The 23,446-nt window shown below is 50.4% G+C and overlaps 1 protein-coding gene across 1 annotated transcript in view; it reads right to left on the bottom strand.

Moving 5' to 3' along the window:
• flcn (folliculin) overlaps positions 1–23,446 on the bottom strand; it is a 52,902-nt gene that overhangs the window by 17,504 nt on the left and 11,952 nt on the right. The window contains exons 3-7 of the mRNA XM_072491041.1: positions 12,200–12,346; positions 11,240–11,461; positions 4,452–4,618; positions 4,109–4,200; positions 3,366–3,568 (exon numbers count right to left, since the gene is read on the bottom strand). Of these exons, the coding sequence (XP_072347142.1) occupies positions 3,366–3,568; positions 4,109–4,200; positions 4,452–4,618; positions 11,240–11,461; positions 12,200–12,346 (831 nt within the window). The remainder of the gene's footprint in view (positions 1–3,365; positions 3,569–4,108; positions 4,201–4,451; positions 4,619–11,239; positions 11,462–12,199; positions 12,347–23,446) is intronic.

Raw genomic sequence — 23,446 nt, 5'->3', positions numbered from 1 at the left:
AGAGGGGGGGGGGGAGGAAAGAGAGATATATACAGATTAAGTGAGCGGGCAATAAAATGGCAGATGGAGTGTAATGTGGGAAAATGTGAAGTTTGGCAGGAAAAACATTTTAAAAAGAGAATCACTGAAACGGAGAACGAGTGCAGAATTCCGAGACACAGTGGGATTGAGGTGTTCCTGTGCCTGAGTCCTGAAGGTTAGTGTGCTGGTGCAGCAAGGCTAATGGAATGCTGTCCTTAGTCACGGAGAGGAATTGAACATAAAAATAAGGAGGTTATGCTTCAGTTACACAGGGCGTTGGTGAGACCACATCTGGGACACTGGGTGCAGTTTGTGTCTCCTTATTTGGGGAGGGTGTAAATGTGTTGGAGGCGGTTCAGAGCAGGTTTACCAGACTGACCTGGAATGAGCGGGTTGTGTGATGAGGAAAGGTCGGAGAGACTGGGCTGGTTTCCCCCGGAGTTTAGAAGAGTGGGGGGGGGGGGGGCTCAATTGAAGTTTAGCGGATCCTGAGCGGTCTCGACAAGGTGGGGGTGGAAAGGATTGTGGGTAAGTCCAGGACCAGGGGCCTCTGTTTTAAAATTAGGGGGTCGCCCTTTCAGCACACAGGTGAGGAGAATATTTCAGAATAGAACATAGAATTTACAGTGCAGAAGGAGGCCATTCGGCCCATCGAGTCTGTACCGGCTCTTGGAAAGAGCACCCTACCCAAGGTCAACACCTCCACCCTATCCCCACAACTCAGTAACCCCACCCAACACTAAGGGCAATTTTGGACACTAAGGGCAATTTATCATGGCCAATCCACCTAACCTGCACATCTTTGGACTGTGGGAGGAAACCGGAGCACCCGGAGGAAACCCACGCACACACAGGGAGGATGTGCAGACTCCGCACAGACAGTGACCCAAGCCGGAATCGAACCTGGGACCCTGGAGCTGTGAAGCAATTGTGCTAACCACAATGCTACCGTGCTGCCCTGAATGAGAGGAGGAAGTGAGTGTCTTTGAGGTGGAGGTAGAGATTTTCCCATTAGGCAAAGGGGTCAAAGGTCATTGGGGTTAGATGGGAATGTGGGACTAGAAACAGATCAGCTGTGAACGCCCCACCCCTCCCTCTTCAAACAAAAGGGATCTGTCCAGGCATTGACTTTTTTTCTTGAATTCCACAGGGGCTTGGGGACCAGCAAGTTCCCTGTTGCTCACGCCATGGCAATGCTTCAACCAACCAAAAACAACCAATCCTGTTGCACAAATTGTCTTGATCTTCTGAAATTTGGAATTCTTGTGTTTGTCACGAAGGGGTCACGAAAAGTCATTGGCAAATAGGGTTAAGGAAAATCCCAAGGCTTTTTACACGTACATAAAAAGCAAGAGGGTAGCTAGGGAAAGGGTTGGCCCACTGAAGGATAGGCAAGGGAATCTATGTGTGGAGCCAGAGGAAATGGGCGAGGTACTAAATGAATACTTTGCATCAGTATTCACCAAAGAGAAGAAATTGGTAGATGTTGAGTCTGGAGAAGGGTGTGTAGATAGCCTGGGTCACATTGAGATGCAAAAAGACGAGGTGTTGGGTGTCTTAAAAAATATTAAGGTAGATAAGTCCCCAGGGCCTGATGGGATCTACCCCAGAATACTGAAGGAGGCTGGAGAGGAAATTGCTGAGGCCTTGAGAGAAATCTTTGGATCCTCACTGTCTTCAGGTGATGTCCTGGAGGACTGGAGAATAGCCAATATTGTTCCCCTGTTTAAGAAGGGTAGCAAGGATAATCCAGGGAACTACAGGCCGGTGAGCCTTACTTCAGTGGTAGGGAAATTACTGGAGAGAATTCTTCGAGACAGGATCTACTCCCATTTGGAAGCAAATGGACGTATTAGTGAGAGGCAGCATGGTTTTGTGAAGTGGAGGTCGTGTCTCACTAACTTGATAGAGTTTTTCGAGGAGGTCACTAAGATGATTGATGCAGGTAGGGCAGTGGAAGTTGTCTATATGGACTTCAGTAAGGCCTTTGACAAGGTCCCTCATGGTAGACTAGTCCAAAAGGTGAAGTCACACGGGATCAGGGGTGAGCTGGCAAGGTGGATACAGAACTGGCTAGGTCATAGAAGGCAGAGAGTAGCAATGGAAGGATGCTTTTCTAATTGGAGGGCTATGACCAGTGGTGTTCCGCAGGGATCAGTGCTGAGACCTTTGCTGTTTGCAGTATATATAAATGATTTGGAGGAAAATGTAACTGGTCTGATTAATAAGTTTGCAGACGACACAAAGGTTGGTGGAATTGCGGATTGCGATGAGGACTGTCAGAGGATACAGCAGGATTTAGATTGTTTGGAGACTTGGGCGGAGAGATGGCAGATGGAGTTTAATCCGGACAAATGTGAGGTAATGCATTTTGGAAGGTCTAACGCAGGTAGGGAATATACAGTGAATGGTAGAACCCTCAAGAGTATTGAAAGTCAGAGAGATCTAGGAGTACAGGTCCACAGGTCATTGAAAGGGGCAACACAGGTGGAGAAGGTAGTCAAGAAGGCATATGGCATGCTTGCCTTCATTGGCCGGGGCATTGAGTATAAGAATTGGCAAGTCATGTTGCAGCTGTAGAGACCTTAGTTAGGCCACACTTGGAGTATAGTGTTCAATTCTGGTCGCCACACTACCAGAAGGATGTGGAGGCTTTAGAGAGGGTGCAGAAGAGATTTACCAGAATGTTGCCTGGTATGGAGGGCATTAGCTATGAGGAGCGGTGAATAAACTCGGTTTGTTCTCACTGGAACGAAGGAGGTTGAGGGGAGACCTGATAGAGGTCTACAAAATTATGAGTGGCATAGACAGAGTGGATAGTCAGAGGCTTTTCCCCGGGGTAGAGGGGTCAATTACTAGGGGGCATAGGTTTAAGGTGAGCGGGGCAAGGTTTAGAGTAGATGTGCGAGGCAAGTTTTTTTACGCAGAGGGTAGTGGGTGCCTGGAACTCGCTACTGGAGGAGGTGGTGGAAGCAGGGACGATAGTGACATTTAAGAGGCATCTTGACAAATACATGAATAGGATGGGAATAGAGGGATACGGACCCAGGAAGTGTAGAAGATTGTAGTTTAGTCGGGCAGCATGGTCGGCACGGGCTTGGAGGGCCGAAGGGCCTGTTCCTGTGCTGTACATTTCTTTGTTCTTTGTTGTCCCAGTGAGCGGAAAAACAGGAAGCAGCAGCCACGCCATCCTTTTCCCAACAGTCAAGGTTCGGTGCTACCAGAGGGGGTGAGCTGTCACACCTTGACCCCACTATTCCCCCACCCGCGTCAGGAGCACTCATTTCCAAGGAGACAAGTGCCCCACTGGCACAGTGCCCACACTCGACGCACACCTTACCCACCTGTCTCATGTGTCGCAGCGATCGGAAGGCGGCCGACGGCCCTGGGGTCAGAGGCTGCCCTGCCCCCCAGACACCCTCCGAGGGCATGGGCAGATCCAGCGCTCCCTTTCCCACGTCGCGTCCCCCCGTAGCCTCCTCCGCAATGCGCCGGGGCCGTTCCAGATTCTCTGAGCCGTCCCAGCCCAGAGACTCCTCCTCCAGCTCTGTAATGGGGGGGGGGGAGAGAGTCAGAGAGAGAGGGAGAGTCAGAGAGAGAGGGAGAGTCAGAGAGAGAGGGAGAGTCAGAGAGAGAGGGAGAGTCAGAGAGAGAGGGAGAGTCAGAGAGAGAGGGAGAGTCAGAGAGAGAGGGAGAGTCAGAGAGAGAGGGAGAGTCAGAGAGAGAGGGAGAGTCAGAGAGAGGGAGAGTCAGAGAGAGAGTCAGAGAGGGAGATAAACATTAACCACAGGATGTTGGTGAACAGATTCAATCTGGTCAGTCCATCAAGAGATTCCAATTCATCTTCTCATCATCACCCACTGTTCCAATTAGTGGCAGCCTCCCTGTACATAGCAAGATCCCACAACACCGTCAGCTGTGGCCAAGTGGATATATTTGGAGTGAATTCAGTCTGAAGGACTTGGTCCACAGGAAACAGGGACAACTCTCCAATCCTAGAGTATTTACATCTACCTCTGACAGTGCAGCACTGCCAGGAGACGGGTGGCGAGGGGAAGTTGGATTAGCACTAGGAGCCTGCTCTCACCTGCCTGCTTCTCCATCTGGACCAGGGTGTCCTCGGTGGGTGCGCCTTCTAGAAGCTTTTCTGTCAGTCGGCTGCCACAGGCTTTCAGCAACCTGTGGGACGGAGGTGGGAGTCAGTTAGTGGCAGATCGGCACAAATTAAATTTAATTCTGGCCTCGTGGGGCTCAGTAGCTGGCAATGCCCATGCAGGAGCCAGGCCGAGGCCCCAGGCCCAACCCCACATTCAGGCGAACACAGCACCCTCGGGCCGAGGCCCCAGTCCTACACATGGGCCCTTCTCAGACCATTGACAGCATTCCCAGACCATTTCGGAGGACCTCCCTCCCCGATCCCTCACTCTCACCAAGCGAAGCTGGTGTGCAGCGAGGCCCAGAGATTGAGGTCGTTGGTGAGCGAGGGCAGTGAGCGGGCAGCGTTGCCGTTCCTCTGGTGCAGGAAGGCGCCCGGGGTGAAGGCTGTGTTCATCCGCTGTGCACGCTGAGGACATCCAAACTGCTCAGCCTCAAAAACCTGAGAGAGAGAGAGAGAGAGGAAGGGAAGGAGGGAGAGAGACAATGAATGAGAATGACACTGGGGTATAAGACTCCATACATTAACACAATTCAATCCCCCACCTACCTGCCTTCACCCCATTTCCCTCAATCTCCACCGACTCCCAGTATCCCTCAGGCCGCACCTACTCCCCGTATCCCTCAGGCCCCACCTACTTCCCGTATCCCTCAATCTCCACCCACTCCCCGTATCCCTCAATCTCCACCCACTCCCCGTATCCCTCAATCTCCACCCACTCCCCGTATCCCTCAATTTCAAACCCACTCCCCGTATCCCTCAATCTCCACCCACTCCCCGTATCCCTCAATCTCCACCCACTCCCCGTATCCCTCAATCTCCACCCACTCCCCGTATCCCTCAATCTCCACCCACTCCCCGTATCCCTCAATCTCCACCCACTCCCCGTATCCCTCAATCTCCACCCACTCCCCGTATCCCTCAATCTCCACCCACTCCCCGTATCCCTCAATCTCCACCCACTCCCCGTATCCCTCAATCTCCACCCACTCCCCGTATCCCTCAATCTCCACCTACTCCCCGTATCCCTCAATCTCCACCCACTCCCCGTATCCATCAATCTCCACCTACTCCCCGTATCCCTCAATCTCCACCCACTCCCCGTATCCATCAATCTCCACCCACTCCCCGTATCACTCAATCTCCACCCACTCCCCGTATCCCTCAATCTACACCTACTCCCCGTATCCCTCAATCTCCACCTACTCCCCGTATCCCTCAACCTCCACCGACTCCCCGTGTCCCTCAATCTCCACCGACTCCCCGTGTCCCTCAGGCCCCACCTACTCCCCGTATCCCTCAGGCCCCACCTACTCCCCGTATCCCTCAGGCCCCACCTACTCCCCGTATCCCTCAATCTCCACCTACTCCCCGTATCCCTCAATCTCCATCTACTCCCCGTATCCCTCAATCTCCACCCACTCCCTGTATCCCTCAATCTCCACCTACTCCCCGTATCCCTCAATCTCCACCTACTCCCCGTATCCCTCAACCTCCACCGACTCCCCGTGTCCCTCAATCGCCACCTACTCCCCGTGTCCCTCAATCTCCACCTACTCCCCGTATCCCTCAGGCCCCACCTACTCCCCGTATCCCTCAGGCCCCACCTACTCCCCGTATCCCTCAATCTCCACCTACTCCCCGTATCCCTCAATCTCCATCTACTCCCTGTATCCCTCAATCTCCATCTACTCCCCGTATCCCTCAATCTCCACCCACTCCCCGTATCCCTCAATCTCCACCTACTCCCCGTATCCCTCAATCTCCACCTACTCCCCGTATCCCTCAATCTCCACCTACTCCCCGTATCCCTCAATCCCCACCTACTCCCCGTATCCCTCAGGCCGCACCTACTCCCCGTATCCCTCAATCTCTACCTACTCCCCGTATCCCTCAATCTCCACCTACTCCCCGTATCCCTCAATCTCCACCTACTCCCCTGGTGCAAGGGTCAAGGATGTCTCGGAGCGGATGTAGGGCATTCTGGAGGGGGAGGGTGAACAGCCAGCTGTCGTGGTGCATATAGGCACCAACGATATAGGTAAAAAAACGGGATGAGGTCCTACAAGCTGAATTTAGGGAGTTAGGAGTTAAACTAAAAAGTAGGACCTCAAAAGGTAGTAATCTCAGGATTGCTACCAGTGCCACGTGATAGTCAGAGTAGGAATGACAGGATAGCTAGGATGAATACGTGGCTTGAGAGATGGTGCAAGAGGGAGGGTTTCAAATTCCTGGGACATTGGGACCGGTTCTGGGGGAGGTGGGACCTGTACAAATCGGACGGTCTGCATCTGGGTGGGACCGGAACCAATGTTCTCGGGAGTGTGTTTGCTAGTGCAGTTGGGGAGGGTTTAAACTAATGTGCCAGGGGGATGGGAACCGATGTAGGAAGTCAGTGGGGACAGAAACAAAAGGCAGGAAGGAGAGTGTGTAAAGCATGACCAGAGAAAGCAGGGCAGAGAGCAAGGAAAGTCTATATTAAACTGCATTTATTTCAATGCAAGGGGCCTGACAGGCAAAGCGGATGAACTCAGGGCATGGATGGGCACATGGGACTGGGATATTATAGCTATGACTGAAACATGGCTAAGGGAGGGGCAGGACTGGCAGCTCAATGTTCCGGGGTACAGATGCTATAGAAAGGATAGAACAGGAGGTAAGAGAGGAGGGGGAGTGGCGTTTTTGATTAGGGAGAACATCACTTAGAGGGGATATATCCGAGGGTTCGCCCACTGAGTCTATATGGGTGGAACTGAAAAATAAGAAGGGAGGATCACCTTGATAGGACTGTACTACAGGCCCCCAAATAGTCAGCGGGAAATTGAGGAGCAAATATGTAAGGAGATTACAGATAGCTGCAAGAATAATAGGGTGGTAATAGTAGGGGACTTTAACTTTCCCAACATTGACTGGGACAGCCATAGCATTAGGGGCTTGGATGGAGGGAAATTTGTTGAGTGTATTCAGGAGGAATTTCTCATTCAGTATGTGGATGGACCGACTAGAGAGGGGGCAAAACTTGACCTCGTCTTGGGAAATAAGGAAGGGCAAGTGACAGAAGTGTTAGTGAGGGATCACTTTGGGACAAGTGACCATAACGCCATTAGTTTTAAGATAGCTATGGAGAATGATAGGTCTGGTCCAAGAGTTAACATTCTTAATTGGGGCAAGGCCAATTTTGATGGTATCAGACAGGAACTTTCAGAGGTAGATTGGGGGAGACTGTTGGCAGGCAAAGGGACAGCTGGTAAATGGGAGGCTTTTAAAAATGTGTTAACCAGGGTGAAGCACATTCCCTTTAGAGTGAAGGGCAAGGCTGGTAGAAGTAGGGAACCCTGGATGACTCGAGATATTGAGACTCTGGTCAAAAAGAAGAAGGAGGCATATGACGTACATAAACAACTGGGATCAAGTGGATCCCTTGAAGAGTATAGAGATTGTCGAAATAGAGTTAAGACGGAAATCAGGAGGGCAAAAAGGGGACATGAAATTGCTTTGGCAAATAATGCAAAGGAGAATCCAAAGAGCTTCTACAGATACATAAAGGGGAAAAGAGTAACTAGGGACAGAGTCGGGCCTCTGAAGGATCAACAAGGACATCTATGTGCAGAGCCACAAGAGTTGGGTGAGATCCTGAATGAATATTTCTCATCGGTATTCACGGTGGAGAAAGGCATGGATGTTAGGAAACTAAGGGAAATAAATAGTGATGTCTTGAGAAGTGTGCATATTACAGAGGAGGTGGTGCTGGAAGTCTTAAAGCACATCAAGGTAGATAAATCCCTGGGACCTGATGAAATGTATCCCAGGATGTTGTGGGAGGCTAGGGAGGAAATTGCGGGTCCCCTAACAGAGATATTTGAATCATCGGCAGCCACAGGTGAGGTGCCTGAAGATTGGAGAGTGGCGAATGTTGTGCCCTTGTTTAAGAAGGGCAGCAGGGAAAAGCCTGGGAACTACAGACCGGTGAGCCTAACGTCTGTAGTAGGTAAGTTGCTAGAAGGTATTCTGAGAGACAGGATCTACAAGCATTTAGAGAGGCAAGGACTGATTCGGGGCAGTCAGCATGGCTTTGTGCGTGGAAAATCATGTCTCACAAATTTGATTGAGTTTTTTGAGGGGGTGACCAAGAAGGTAGATGAGGGCAGTGCAGTAGACATTGTCTACATGGACTTTAGCAAAGCCTTTGACAAGGTACCGCATGGTAGGTTGTTGCAGAAGGTTAAAGCTCACAGGATCCAGGGTGAGGTTGCCAATTGGATTCAAAATTGGCTGGATGACAGAAGACAGTTGTAGAGGGTTGTTTTTCAAACTGGAGGCCTGTGACCAGTGGTGTGCCTCAGGGATTGGTGCTGGGTCCACTGTTATTTGTGATTTATATTAATGATTTGGGTGAGAATTTAGGAGGCATGGTTAGTAAGTTTGCAGATGACACCAAGATTGGTGGCACAGTGGATAGTGAAGAAGGTTATCTAGGATTGCAACGGGATCTTGATCAATTAGGCCAGTGGGCCGACGAATGGCAGATGGAGTTTAATTTAGATAAATGTGAGGTGATGCATTTTGGCAGATCGAATCAGGCCAGGACCTACTCAGTTAATGGTATGGCGTTGGGGAGAGTTATAGAACAAAGAGATCTAGGAGTACAGGTTCATAGCTCCTTGAAGGTGGAGTCGCAGGTGGACAGGGTGGTGAAGAAGGCATTCGGCATGCTTGGTTTCATTGGTCAGAACATTGAATACAGGAGTTGGGACGTCTTGTTGAAGTTGTACAAGACATTGGTACGGCCACACTTGGAATACTGTGTGCAGTTCTGGTCACCCTATTACAGAAAGGATATTATTAAACTAGAAAGAGTGCAGAAAAGATTTACTAGGATGTTACCGGGACTTGATGGTTCGAGTTATAAGGAGAGGCTGGATAGATTGAGACTTTTTTCCCTGGAGCGTAGGAGGCTTAGGGGTGATCTTATAGAGGTCTATAAAATAATGAGGGGCATAGATAAGGTAAATAGTCAACATCTTTTCCCAAAGGTAGGGGAGTCTAAAACTAGAGGGCATAGGTTTAAGGTGAGAGGGGAGAGATTCAGAAGGGCCCAGAGGGGCAATTTCTTCACTCAGAGGGTAGTGAGTGTCTGGAATGTGCTGCCAGAGGTAGTAGTAGAGGCGGGTACAATTGTGTCTTTTAAAAAGCATTTAGATAGTTAGATGGGTAAGATGGGTATAGAGGGTTATGGGCCAAGTGCGGGCAACTGGGACTAGCTTAATGGTAAAAACTGGGCGGCATGGACTGGTTGGGCCGAAGGGCCTGTTTCCATGCTGTAAACTTCTATGATTCTATGATTCTATACTCCCCGTATCCCTCAATCTCCACCTACTCCCCGTATCCCTCAATCTCCACCGACTCCCCATATCCCTCAATCTCCACCTACTCCCATCATCCCTCAATCGCCACCTACTCCCCGTATCCCTCAATCGCCACCTACTCCCCGTGTCCCTGAGGCCCCACACACTCCCCTTGTCCCCAAGGCCCCACGCACTCCCCGTGCACCTAAGGCCCCACGCACTCCCCGTGCCCCTGAGGCCCCACGCACTCCCCGTGTCCCTGAGGCCCCACGCACTCCCCGTGTCCCTGAGGCCCCACGCACTCCCCCGTGTCCCTGAGGCCCCACGCACTCCCCGTGTCCCTGAGGCCCCACGCACTCCCCGTGTCCCTGAGGCCCCACGCACTCCCCGTGTCCCTGAGGCCCCACGCACTCCCCGTGTCCCTGAGGCCCCACGCACTCCCCGTGTCCCTGAGGCCCCACGCACTCCCCGTGTCCCTGAGGCCCCACGCACTCCCCGTGTCCCTGAGGCCCCACGCACTCCCCGTGTCCCTGAGGCCCCACGCACTCCCCGTGTCCCTGAGGCCCCACGCACTCCCCGTGTCCCTGAGGCCCCACGCACTCCCCGTGTCCCTGAGGCCCCACGCACTCCCCGTGTCCCTGAGGCCCCACGCACTCCCCGTGTCCCTGAGGCCCCACGCACTCCCCGTGTCCCTGAGGCCCCACGCACTCCCCGTGTCCCTGAGGCCCCACGCACTCCCCGTGTCCCTGAGGCCCCACGCACTCCCCGTGTCCCTGAGGCCCCACGCACTCCCCGTGTCCCTGAGGCCCCACGCACTCCCCGTGTCCCTGAGGCCCCACGCACTCCCCGTGTCCCTGAGGCCCCACGCACTCCCCGTGTCCCTGAGGCCCCACGCACTCCCCGTGTCCCTGAGGCCCCACGCACTCCCCGTGTCCCTGAGGCCCCACGCACTCCCCGTGTCCCTGAGGCCCCACGCACTCCCCGTGTCCCTGAGGCCCCACGCACTCCCCGTGTCCCTGAGGCCCCACGCACTCCCCGTGTCCCTGAGGCCCCACGCACTCCCCGTGTCCCTGAGGCCCCACGCACTCCCCGTGTCCCTGAGGCCCCACGCACTCCCCGTGTCCCTGAGGCCCCACGCACTCCCCGTGTCCCTGAGGCCCCACGCACTCCCCGTGTCCCTGAGGCCCCACGCACTCCCCGTGTCCCTGAGGCCCCACGCACTCCCCGTGTCCCTGAGGCCCCACGCACTCCCCGTGTCCCTGAGGCCCCACGCACTCCCCGTGTCCCTGAGGCCCCACGCACTCCCCGTGTCCCTGAGGCCCCACGCACTCCCCGTGTCCCTGAGGCCCCACGCACTCCCCGTGTCCCTAAGGCCCCCAGGCATTACTGGGTGCAATATTCCAACTACATCCTGGCATGTGGCAATTGCCCCTCTGGGCCCTTCTGAATCTCTCCCCTCTCACCTTAAACCTATGCCCTCTAGTTTTAGACTCCCCTACCTTTGGGAAAAGATGTTGACTATCTACCTTATCTATGCCCCTCATTATTTTATAGACCTCTATAAGATCACCCCTAAGCCTCCTACGCTCCAGGGAAAAAAGTCCCAGTCTATCCAGCCTCGCCTTATAACTCAAACCATCAAGTCCCGGTAACATCCTACTAAATCTTTTCTGCACTCTTTCCAGTTTAATAATGACCCTGGCAAAACAAATCCCACCTTGAGAGCGTTTCCCTGCAGTTCATCGATGATGCCGCGAATGGTGTTCAGGAGGAAGAGCCAGGAGTTGATCAGGTAGATCCTGTCCATCGCCACGACGATGATGCTGTACCAGCGCTGAAACCCTCGTGCCAGGCTGTCCTTGATGAAAAACGTGTGGCTGAACACAAAGCCATGCTGTTCGTCACCAAAGAAAATGGGGCCCTCTCGACCAGGACACACCTGCAGGTGAGGGAGGATAGGGAGGTCACCCATGGAACATTGGCTGAATTTTAAAATTCAAATCTCCCAGGGACTCAAACCCACTACCTCCCCATAACCCTCAAGAGGAGTTGGTGGGGATCGAGAGACACGGGGAGAAGGTAGGTTGGTGAGGATTGAGGGAAATGAGGGAAGGTGGTTAGTTGGGCATTGAGGGATATGAGAAGAATATGGGTAGATGGGGATTGAGGGATATCATAGAATTTACAATGCAGAAGGAGGCCATTCGGCCCATCGAGTCTGCACCGGCTCTTGGAAAGAGCACCCGACCCAAGGTTAACATCTCCACCCTATCCCATAACCCAGTAATCCCACCCAACACTAAAGGGGATTTTGGACACGAAGGGCAATTTATCATGGCCAATCCACCTAACCTGCACATCTTTGGACTATGGGAGGAAACCGGAGCACCCGGAGGAAACCCACGCACACACGGGGAGGATGTGCAGACTCCGCACAGACAGTGACCCAAGCTGGAATCGAACCTGGGACCCTGGAGATGGGAAGCGTGCTGCGGAAGAACGTGGGTAGATGGGGATTGAGGGCTAAGGGGAGGAGGTGGGCAGTTGTGACTGAGGGGTACGGGGAGAAGGTGGGAAGTTGGGATTGAGGGGTACGGGGAGAAGGTGGGAAGTTGGGATTGAGGGGTACGGGGAGAAGGTGGGCAGTTGGGACTGAGGGACGAGGCAATAAACTCACCTCACAGCTGAGACTCCGCACACAGGCTTGCCTCACAATGCTGAATAGCTGTGGGTGACTGGGATGTTGGTGACTCACATACTCAATTGAAGCCTCTTTGTCCGAGCTGATGTAACCAGGATGTCCAATCGAAAATGATCGGCAGCCCTAAGGAGAGAAGATCAAGAGAGACAGATCAGAGACACCAGTCAGTGTACAGATATCTCCCTGAGAGAGAGGAGGGACTGAGAGACACCAGCCAGTGTACAGATATCTCCCTGAGAGAGAGAGGGGACTGAGAGACACCAGTCAGTGTACAGATATCTCCCTGAGAGAGAGAGGGGACTGAGCGATACCAGTCAGAGTACAGATATCTCCCTGAGAGACTCCAGTCAGTGTACAGATATCTCCCTGAGAGACAGGAGGGACTGAGAGACACCAGTCAGTGTACAGATATCTCCCTGAGAGAGAGGGGACTGAGCGATACCAGTCAGTGTACAGATATCTCCCTGTGAGAGAGGGGACTGAGAGACACCAGTCAGTGGACAGATATCTCCCTGAGAGAGAGAGGGGACTGAGAGACACCAGTCAGTGTACAGATATCTCCGAGAGACACCAGTCAGTGTACAGATATCTCCCTGAGAGACTCCAGTCAGTGTACAGATATCTCCCTGAGAGGGGACTGAGAGACACCAGTCAGAGTACAGATATCTCCCTGAGAGACACCAGTCAGTATACAGATATCTCCCTGAGAGACACCAGTCAGTGTACAGATATCTCCCTGAGAGACACCAGTCAGTGTACAGATATCTCCCTGAGAGACACCAGTCAGTGTACAGATATCTCCCTGAGAGACACCAGTCAGTGTACAGATAATAATAATAATCTTTATTGTCACAAGCATAGAACATTACAGCGCAGTACAGGCCCTTCGGCCCTCGATGTTGCGCCGACCTGTGAAACCACTCTGAAGCCCATCTACACTATTCCCTTATCGTCCATATGTCTATCCAATGACCATTTGAATGCCCTTAGTGTTGGCGAGTCCACTACTGTTGCAGGCAGGGCATTCCACGCCGTTACTACTCTCTGAGTAAAGAACCAACCTCTGACATCTGTCCTATATCTATCTCCCCTCAATTTAAAGCTATGTCCCCTCGCGCTAGCCATCACCATCCGAAGAAAAAGGCTCCACTGTCCACCCTATCCAATCCTCTGATCATCTTGTATGCCTCAATTAATTCACCTCTTAACCTTCTTCTCTCTAATGAAAACAGCCTCAAGTCCCTCAGCCTTTCCTCATAAGATCTTCCCTCCATACCAGGCAACATCCTGGCAAATCTCCTCTGCACCCTTTCCAATGCTTCCACATCCTTCCTATAATACGGTGACCAGAACTGTACGCAATACTCCAAATGCGGCCGCACCAGAGTTTTGTACAGCTGCAACATGACCTCATGGCTCTGAATCTCAATCCCTCGACTGTATCCATCTGGGATGGCCACTTTCAGTATAAAATGGACACTCACAGAGCCTATAGGGAAATATGGACAATACAAAGCAACAAGCAGGTACAAAGCCTGAATGTATATTTGGAAGGCAGTCAGCAGACGGAATCGAAACTCTGGGTCGATTTACATATTGATGGCCCATCTCCAAGGAACAAAGGACTAATGCTCAGGTAGCTGACACTGTCTCAGACATTCTGGCGCCACTACCACAACCAAAAGACACAAACAACGCGAGGCCAACGGCCACCTAGGACACGCCCGGCCATCAAGGCACCCGCCCCTTTATTGGTTTAGATCGATGACAATGATCAAGATGCTGCCCAATTAATTGGGACCAAGTTTAAGGCCCGCCTAAAAGTGCGCAAAGCCCCTCCAAGTAAAAGAAGGAACCCCCACCAGAGATTCAGCCTCTTGGATTCGGCTCTCAAGCGGAAAGGCCCTTCCACCAGCACCACCAGAAGCAAGTTCAAGGTCAACGCTCGCTACCAGACGGGCGACCTTAGCTGTTCTCCTGTTACCTCTTCGAACCCAACAGCCTCAGATCTGAACAACGGCCATTGTTCCTCTGACCTAAGCGGGTACCCGAAGTTAAGTGTAGGTGTTAACGATATGGATAGTTTAGCTTGTAGTATTATCGTGCATGAGTAAATCATACTGTGTGGAAATAAAGTATCATTGACTTTGAACTAACTAACTGGTGTATTGGCTCTTTGATCGGTATTCGGTTGAACCTTGTGGCGGTATCGAGAGATACCTGGCGACTCTGAAAGCATATTCATAATTGGAATTAAGAAAGGCGACCTTATTAATCGCCATATTTATAGCAAGTAAACAGACCAACATTACTGGCGACTCTGCCGGGACCCAACCTAGAAGTAGCTTTGTCACTCCGAGAGAACCCAAATTTGAATCAGAAATCCAACTGGAAAAAGTAAAACCCACAAGCGCAAGACCAATATCGATCAAACCTCCAAGATTCGGAAGTGTGTAATTTGCATGCGTACTAACAAGGGATACAAGGTAAACTTGATAGATTTTGTTGCGTAAAACTGTTGGGAGTTTTGTAGACCGGAAAATAGTGTCAGCCGTACCAGTGTTTACATCACCACTTTATTCCCCCCGTTCCAAATTCGAAACCCAGAGATAACAGTAGAGATGGCAATGAAGGCAATGGAACGCCTTATGAACCCCCAGGAATTTGAGGTCACAGCGACTAATAGAGCAGGGCAGGGTCCCATATGGGAAGAGGAAATTCGGAAATATCTAAAAGGGAAAGGATGGCCCCTTTGGAGTGAATTTTGTACTGCGCTGTAATGTTCTATGTTCTATTTTGTGCAAACATAGAACATAGAACATAGAACAATACAGTGCAGTACAGGCCCTTCGGCCCACGATGTTGCACCGAAACAAAAGCCATCTAACCTACACTATGCCATTATCATCCATATCTTTATCCAATAAACTTTTAAATGCCCTCAATGTTGGCGAGTTCACTACTGTAGCAGGTAGGGCATTCCACGGCCTCACTACTCTTTGCGTAAAGAACCTACCTCTGACCTCTGTCCTATATCTATTACCCCTCAGTTTAAAGTTATGTCCCCTCGTGCCAGCCATATCCATCCGCGGGAGAAGGCTCTCACTGTCCACCCTATCCAACCCCCTGATCATTTTGTATGCCTCTATTAAGTCTCCTCTTAACCTTCTTCTCTCCAACGAAAACAACCTCAAGTCCATCAGCCTTTCCTCATAAGATTTTCCCTCCATACCAGGCAACATCCTGGTAAATCTCCTCTGCACCCGCTCCAAAGCCTCCACGTCCTTCCTATAATGCGGTGACCAGAACTGTACGCAATACTCCAAATGCGGCCGTACCAGAGTTCTGTACAGCTGCAACATGACCTCTCGACTCCGGAACTCAATCCCTCTACCAATAAAGGCCAACACTCCATAGGCCTTCTTCACAACCCTATCAACCTGGGTGGCAACTTTCAGGGATCTATGTACATGGACACCTAGATCCCTCTGCTCATCCACACTTTCAAGAACTTTACCATTAGCCAAATATTCCGCATTCCTGTTATTCCTTCCAAAGTGAATCACCTCACACTTCTCTACATTAAACTCCATTTGCCACCTCTCAGCCCAGCTCTGCAGCTTATCTATATCCCTCTGTAACCTGCTACATCCTTCCACACTATCGACAACACCACCGACTTTAGTATCGTCTGCAAATTTACTCACCCACCCTTCTGCGCCTTCCTCTAGGTCATTGATAAAAATGACAAACAGCAACGGCCCCAGAACAGATCCTTGTGGTACTCCACTTGTGACTGTACTCCATTCTGAACATTTCCCATCAACCACCACCCTCTGTCTTCTTTCAGCTAGCCAATTTCTGATCCATATCTCTAAATCACCCTCAATCCCCAGCCTCCGTATTTTTTGCAATAGCCTACCGTGGGAAACCTTATCAAACGCTTTGCTGAAATCCATATACACCACATCAACTGCTCTACCCTCGTCTACCTGTTCAGTCACCTTCTCAAAGAACTCAATAAGGTTTGTGAGGCATGACCTACCCTTCACAAAGCCATGCTGACTATCCCTGATCATATTATTCCTATCTAGATGATTATAAATCTTGTCTCTTATAATCCCCTCCAAGACTTTACCCACTACAGACGTGAGGCTCACCGGTCTATAGTTGCCGGGGTTGTCTCTGCTCCCCTTTTTGAACAAAGGGACCACATTTGCTGTCCTCCAGTCCTCTGGCACTATTCCTGTAGCCAATGATGACATAAAAATCAAAGCCAAAGGTCCAGCAATCTCTTCCCTGGCCTCCCAGAGAATCCTAGGATAAATCCCATCAGGTCCCGGGGACTTATCTATTTTCAGCCTGTCCAGAATTGCCAACACCTCTTCCCTACGTACCTCAATGCCCTCTATTCTATTAGCCTGGGGCTCAGCATTCTCCTCCACAACATTATCTTTTTCCTGAGTGAATACTGACGAAAAATATTCATTTAGTATCTCGCCTATCTCTTCAGACTCCACACACAATTTCCCATCCCTGTCCTTGACTGGTCCTACTCTTTCCCTAGTCATTCGCTTATTCCTGACATACCTATAGAAAGCTTTTGGGTTTTCCTTGATCCTTCCTGCCAAATACTTCTCATGTCCCCTCCTTGCTCGTCTTAGCTCTCTCTTTAGATCCTTCCTCGCTACCTTGTAACTATCCATCGCCCCAACCGAAACTTCACACTTCATCTTCACATAGGCCTCCTTCTTCCTCTTAACAAGAGATTCCACTTCCTTGGTAAACCACGGTTCCCTCGCTCGACGCCTTCCTCCCTGTCTGACCGGTACATACTTATCAAGAACACGCAGTAGCTGATCCTTGAACAAGCCCCACTTATCCAGTGTGCCCAACACTTGCAGGCGACCATGTATGGCCTGGATGAAAAAGAGCAAGTGAAGCTCACAGTTTTGAGCCTCGACCCCTCAGTCGTGGCAGCCCTTCCCGACCCACAAAATGTAGGAGGAGGCACGCTCCAAGAAATGCACACAGCGATACTAGATGCGATCAGTTACAATAAGGGAGATCACGTAGAAGGCCTCAATAGATGCAGACAGAAAAAGACCGAGCACCCAACAGAGTTTGCTGGACGCCTTTGGTCCCACTTCACAGCAGTATTTGGAGAGTTAGCCCATTTGACACCAGAAAATATGGCCAAATGGACTTGAATCCTAGTCTCTCACACGACTGAAGCAGGACAGAGAGCGTGTGCTAATTATGACCCCCTCAGACGAGGTCCACAATGGGAAATGGATACTAAAGAGATTATCCCGAGCTTGGGAACAGTCCCTTCAGGGAAAATCAGCTCACGGTAAAGTAGAGGAAGAGCAGGCAGATGCTAACATGCATCCAGTCAGGACACATCAAAACCCCGCATGGGTAAATGAGGGAAGAAATAGCCCACAGCAGCCTAAATCCCACGAGTGTTACAATTGCGGACAATTAGGACATTACGCACGAGAATGTCAAGCCCCCCAGAAGCAGCAGCGAAACCAGCAGGCATGCACCCTGAATAAGAATAGAGCCAAGCCCATTCACAGTGCTAGCGCCCGTTCCGAGAACGCAGACATGAACGGCACCAATTGACAGTGTTCGGACTCCCCAACTTGGATCTGCGACACCCTTTGGGACAAGTCCGGAAGGCCGGTCGTGGCAGGCACAGTCCGGGGACACCCCGTAGAATTTCTTTGGGACACAGGAGGGTCCCGCACCACGTTAAATTCCTCCACAATGTTCCAACGGGATACATGGCCCACCACAGACACCATTACCCTCAGCGGTTTCACAGGACACTTGCAGCAGGGACACATCACAGCCCCTGTAGCGATTCAGATAGGAAACATTAAAACCAAACACCCCGTAGCATACGCCTCACGGGTTCTTGGCCCAATTGAGCAAGGATTTTCTGCCTGCGAAAGGCACCTGCTCGCAGATTTTTGGGCTGTTCAGTACTTCGCTGACATAACAAAGGAACAAAGAACAAAGAAATGTACAGCACAGGAACAGGCCCTTCGGCCCTCCAAGCCCGTGCCGACCATGCTGCCCGACTAAACTACAATCTTCTACACTTCCTGGGTCCGTATCCCTCTATTCCCATCCTGTTCATGTATTTGTCAAGGTGCCCCTTAAATGTCACTATCGTCCCTGCTTCCACCACCTCCTCCGGTAGCGAGTTCCAGGCACCCACTACCCTCTGCGTAAAAAACTTGCCTCGTACATCTACTCTAAACCTTGCCCCTCTCACCTTAAACCTACGCCCCCTTGTAATTGACCCCTCTACCCCGGGGAAAAGCCTCTGACTATCCACTCTGTCTATGCCCCTCATAATTTTGTAGACCTCTATCAGGTCTCCCCTCAACCTCCTTCGTTCCAGTGAGAACAAACCGAGTTTATTCAACCGCTCCTCATAGCTATATGAGGCATACCAGGCAACATTCTGGTAAACCTCCTCTGCACCCTCTCTAAAGCCTCCACATCCTTCTGGTAGTGTGGCGACCAGAATTGAACACTATACTCCAAGTGTGGCCTAACTAAGGTTCTATACAGCTGCAACATGACTTGCCAATTCTTATACTCAATGCCCCGGCCAATGAAGGCAAGCATGCCGTATTCCTTCTTGACTACCTTCTCCACCTGTGTTGCCCCTTTCAATGACCTGTGGACGTGTACTCCTAGATCGTTTTGACTTTCAATACTCTTGAGGGTTCTACCATTCACTGTATATTCCCTACCTGCATTAGACCTTCCAAAATGCATTACTCAACCCAGTCACCATTTTAACAGAGCACACCCCAACTACTAGACGGTAGACTAAAGGACGGCACAGTCAGCCAAATTCGTGCTGCACGATGGACTCTGCTCTTACAAGGACGGGACATTACAGTAAAAAGGACAAAAACACAAACGTTCCTCGCAGATAATTTACATTACGCAGGCACCCAACACGAGTGTGAAATCATCACCACAATACAGGACCCTTTGTACCCAAGTCAGCTCCCCCGAAACCAGGCACGACATCCCAGAGACCCCAGCCCACAGACACAGACGCATCCCTTAAGATTTATGTCGATGGCTCCTCCACAGTTTTGAACGGTAAACAAATTACTTGTTGTGCCATTTATGTAGAGGACACGCAGGGACTCGCGTTAGAGGTGATATCATTGAAATTGCCTGGACACCTGGGTTCGCAGGCAGCAGAATTAGCAGCCGTAGCATATATTGTAGAGCACCCCGACTCGTTCCCGACCCCAGCCGACATATACTCCGACAGCCTATATGTCTGCAATAGTTTAAAGGAATTCCTACCCCTGTGGGAATCTAGAGGTTTGGTTTCCGCGGATGGAAAACCCCTACTCATAGAACATAGAACGATACAGCGCAGTACAGGCCCTTCGGCCCACGATGTTGCACCGAAACAAAAACCATCTAACCTACACTATGCCATTATCATCCATATGCTTATCCAATAAACTTTTAAATGCCCTCAATGTTGGCGAGTTCACTACTGTTGCAGATAGGGCATTCCACGGCCTCACCACTCTTTGCGTAAAGAACCTACCTCTGACCTCTGTCCTATATCTATTATCCCTCAGTTTAAAGCTATGTCCCCTCGTGCCAGCCATTTCCATCCGCGGGAAAAGGCTCTCACTGTCCACCCTATCTAACCCCCTGATCATTTTGTATGCCTCTATTAAGTCTCCTCTTAACCTTCTTCTCTCCAACGAAAACAACCTCAAGTCCATCAGCCTTTCCTCATAAGATTTTCCCTCCATACCAGGCAACATCCTGGTAAATCTCCTCTGCACCCGCTCCAAAGCCTCCACGTCCTTCCTATAATGCGGTGACCAGAACTGTACGCAATACTCCAAATGCGGCCGTACCAGAGTTCTGTACAGCTGCAACATGACCTCCTCACTCCGGAACTCAATCCCTCTACCAATAAAGGCCAACACTCCATAGGCCTTCTTCACAACCCTATCAACCTGGGTGGCAGCTTTCAGGGATCTATGTACATGGACGCCTAGATCCCTCTGCTCATCCACACTTCCAAGAACTTTACCATTAGCCAAATACTCCTCAGCCCCATTACTCCAGCATATTCTCAGGACAGCTAAAGACTGTAAATACGGTATCATTAAAGTTTGTAGCCACCATCGTTCCCCCCGCCCCTGGTAACGTTAAAACAGACGCCCTAGCAAAGGCAGGTTCCAGACACGGTCACTTTTGGAATCCCCCCCCCCCCCCCCCCCCCCCGAGAGTGCCTCAGAACATGCGGTCCAGGTCTCACAGACCAATATTCAAGATTTAGCTCAGGCCCAAAAGGAAAACGAACAGCTCAGGGACGTTTTAAAAGGTAACTTCCTAGCCCCCTACGATAAGTATAGAAACGCTTTAATGACAAATGACGGCATAATGTTAAAGGATGGTATTTATGTGGTCCCCACCCAGGACAGAAACCAAATTATTTGCCAATTCCATGACAACCATGGACACCAAGGGATAGAAGCAACCCTCGCCCACCTCAGACCTCTCTGCTGGTGGCCCGATTTAAAATCCAATGTAACGCGTTACATTGAAAACTGTTTAATCTAAGCCCAGAACAATCCAGACAGATATTTGAAATTAGCAAACGTGACACCACTGTTTGAAAAAGGAGGTAGGCAGATAGCGGGTAATTATAGGCCAGTGAGCTTAACTTCGGTAGTAGGGAAGATGCTGGAATCTATCATCAAGGAAGAAATAGCGAGGTATCTGGATGGAAATTGTCCCATTGGGCAGACGCAGCATGGGTTCATAAAGGGCAGGTCGTGCTTAACTAATTTAGTGGAATTTTTTGAGGACATTACCAGTGCGGTAGATAACGGGGAGCCAATGGATGTGGTATATCTGGATTTCCAGAAAGCCTTTGACAAGGTGCCACACAAAAGGTTGCTGCATAAGATAAAGATGCATGGCATTAAGGGGAAAGTAGTAGCATGGATAAAGGATTGGTTAGAATCATAGAATAGAATCATAGAAGTTTACAGCATGGAAACAGGCCCTTCGGCCCAACCAGTCCATGCCGCCCAGTTTTTACCATTAAGCTAGTTAATTAATAGAAAGCAAAGAGTGGGGATTAATGGGCGTTTCTCTGGTTGGCAATCAGTAGCTAGTGGTGTCCCTCAGGGATCAGTGTTGGGCCCACAATTGTTCACAATTTACATAGATGATTTGGAGTTGGGGACCAAGGGCAATGTGTCCAAGTTTGCAGACGACACTAAGATAAGTGGTAAAGCAAAAAGTGCAGAGGATACTGGAAGTCTGCAGAGGGATTTGGATAGGCTAAGTGAATGGGCTAGGGTCTGGCAGATGGAATACAATGTTGACAAATCTAAGGTTATCCATTTTGGTAGGAATAACAGCAAAAGGGATTATTATTTAAATGATAAAATATTAAAACATGCTGCTGTGCGGAGAGACCTGGGTGTGCTAGTGCATGAGTCGCAAAAAGTTGGTTTACAGGTGCAACAGGTGATTAAGAAGGCGAATGGAATTTTGTCCTTCATTGCTAGAAGGATAGAGTTTAAGACTAGGGAGGTTATGCTGCAATTGTATAAGGTGTTAGTGAGGCCACACCTGGAGTAGTGTGTTCAGTTTTGGTCTCCTTACTTGAGAAAGGACGTACTGGCACTGGAGGGTGTGCAGAGGAGATTCATTAGGTTAATCCCAGAGCTGAAGGGGTTGGATTACGAGGAGAGGTTGAGTAGACTGGGACTGTACTCATTGGAATCATATAATTTACAGTGCAAAAGGAGGCCATTCGGCCCATCAAGTCTGCACCAGCTCTTGGAAAGAGCACCCTACCCAAGGTCCACACCTCCACCCTATCCCCATAACCCCACCCAACACTAAGGGCTATTTTGGACACTAAGGGCAATTTTTATCCACCCAACCCGCACATCTTTGGACTGTGGGAGGAAACCGGAGCACCCGGAGGAAACCCATGCACACACGGGGAGGACGTGCAGACTCCGCACAGACAGTGACCCAAGCCGGAATCAAACCTGGGACCCTGGAGCTGTGAAGCAATTGTGCTATCCAGAATGCTACAGTGCTGCCCTGAATTTAGAAGGATGAGGGGGGGATCTTATAAAAACATATAAAATTATGGAGGGAATAAATAGGAATAGATGCAGGCAGGTTGTTTCCACTGGTGGGTGAAAGCAGAACTAGGGGGCATAGCCTCAAAATAAGGGGAAGTAGATTTAGGACTGAGTTTAGGAGGAACTTCTTCACCCAAAGGGTTGTGAATCTATGGAATTCCTTGCCCAGTGAAGCAGTAGAGGCTCCTTCATTAAATGTTTTTAAGATAAGGATATATAGTTAATTGAAGAATAAAGGGATTAAGGGTTATGGTGTTCGGGCCGGAAAGTGGAGCTGAGTCCACAAAAGATCAGCCATGATCTCATTGAATGGCGGAGCAGGCTCGAGGGGCCAGATGGCCTACTCCTGCTCCTAGTTCTTATGTTCTTATGTGCGAGGACATGTCAACTCAGTCACACCCACCCTGTTAGTGGCCCCTGGACGAATTTGCAGATTGATTACATAGAACCCCTATCCCCCTGCAAGAATGATTTTAAGTATGTGTTGGTGGTCATCGACACTTTCACGAAATGGGTGGAAGCTTTTCCATCTAGAACTAACACGCCTAAAACAACAGCCAAGATCCTAACACAGCACATCTTTACAAGATGGGGACTTCCCCGTAGCATAGAGTCGGACCAAGGCTCACATTTCACAGGACGCGTCATGAAAAATGTCCTCTCAATTTTCGGCATCCGACAAAAATTTTGCATTGCCTATCACCGTCAAGCAAGCGGAATCATAGAGAGAATGAATAGAACCCTCGAGGCAACCCTCAGGAAAATGGTGCAACAGCACAATACCACATGGGACGCAGTTCTCCCCTTTGCACTAATGTCCATAAGGAACTTCGACAGGACACCCCCCACACCCTCATGACTGGACGACCCATGAACGGCACGGAATACTTGTTCGGGCTTGATTCGGCCAGCCCCACAGTCACCGCCCTCACCCATGAGAAATCAGTACAGCAGATTCTCGATAATGTTAAAGCAGCCCAGCTCACCGCAGCTGTTAGGCTTGGTACATGAAAGAAGCAAAGTAAAGTATGTTTTGACA

This window comes from Scyliorhinus torazame, chromosome 27, assembly GCF_047496885.1.
Source record: "Scyliorhinus torazame isolate Kashiwa2021f chromosome 27, sScyTor2.1, whole genome shotgun sequence".
NCBI classification, from domain to species: Eukaryota; Metazoa; Chordata; class Chondrichthyes; order Carcharhiniformes; family Scyliorhinidae; genus Scyliorhinus; species Scyliorhinus torazame.
The sequence above is the reverse complement of the archived record's forward strand: the minus strand, read 5'-3'. Positions and strand labels throughout refer to the sequence as shown.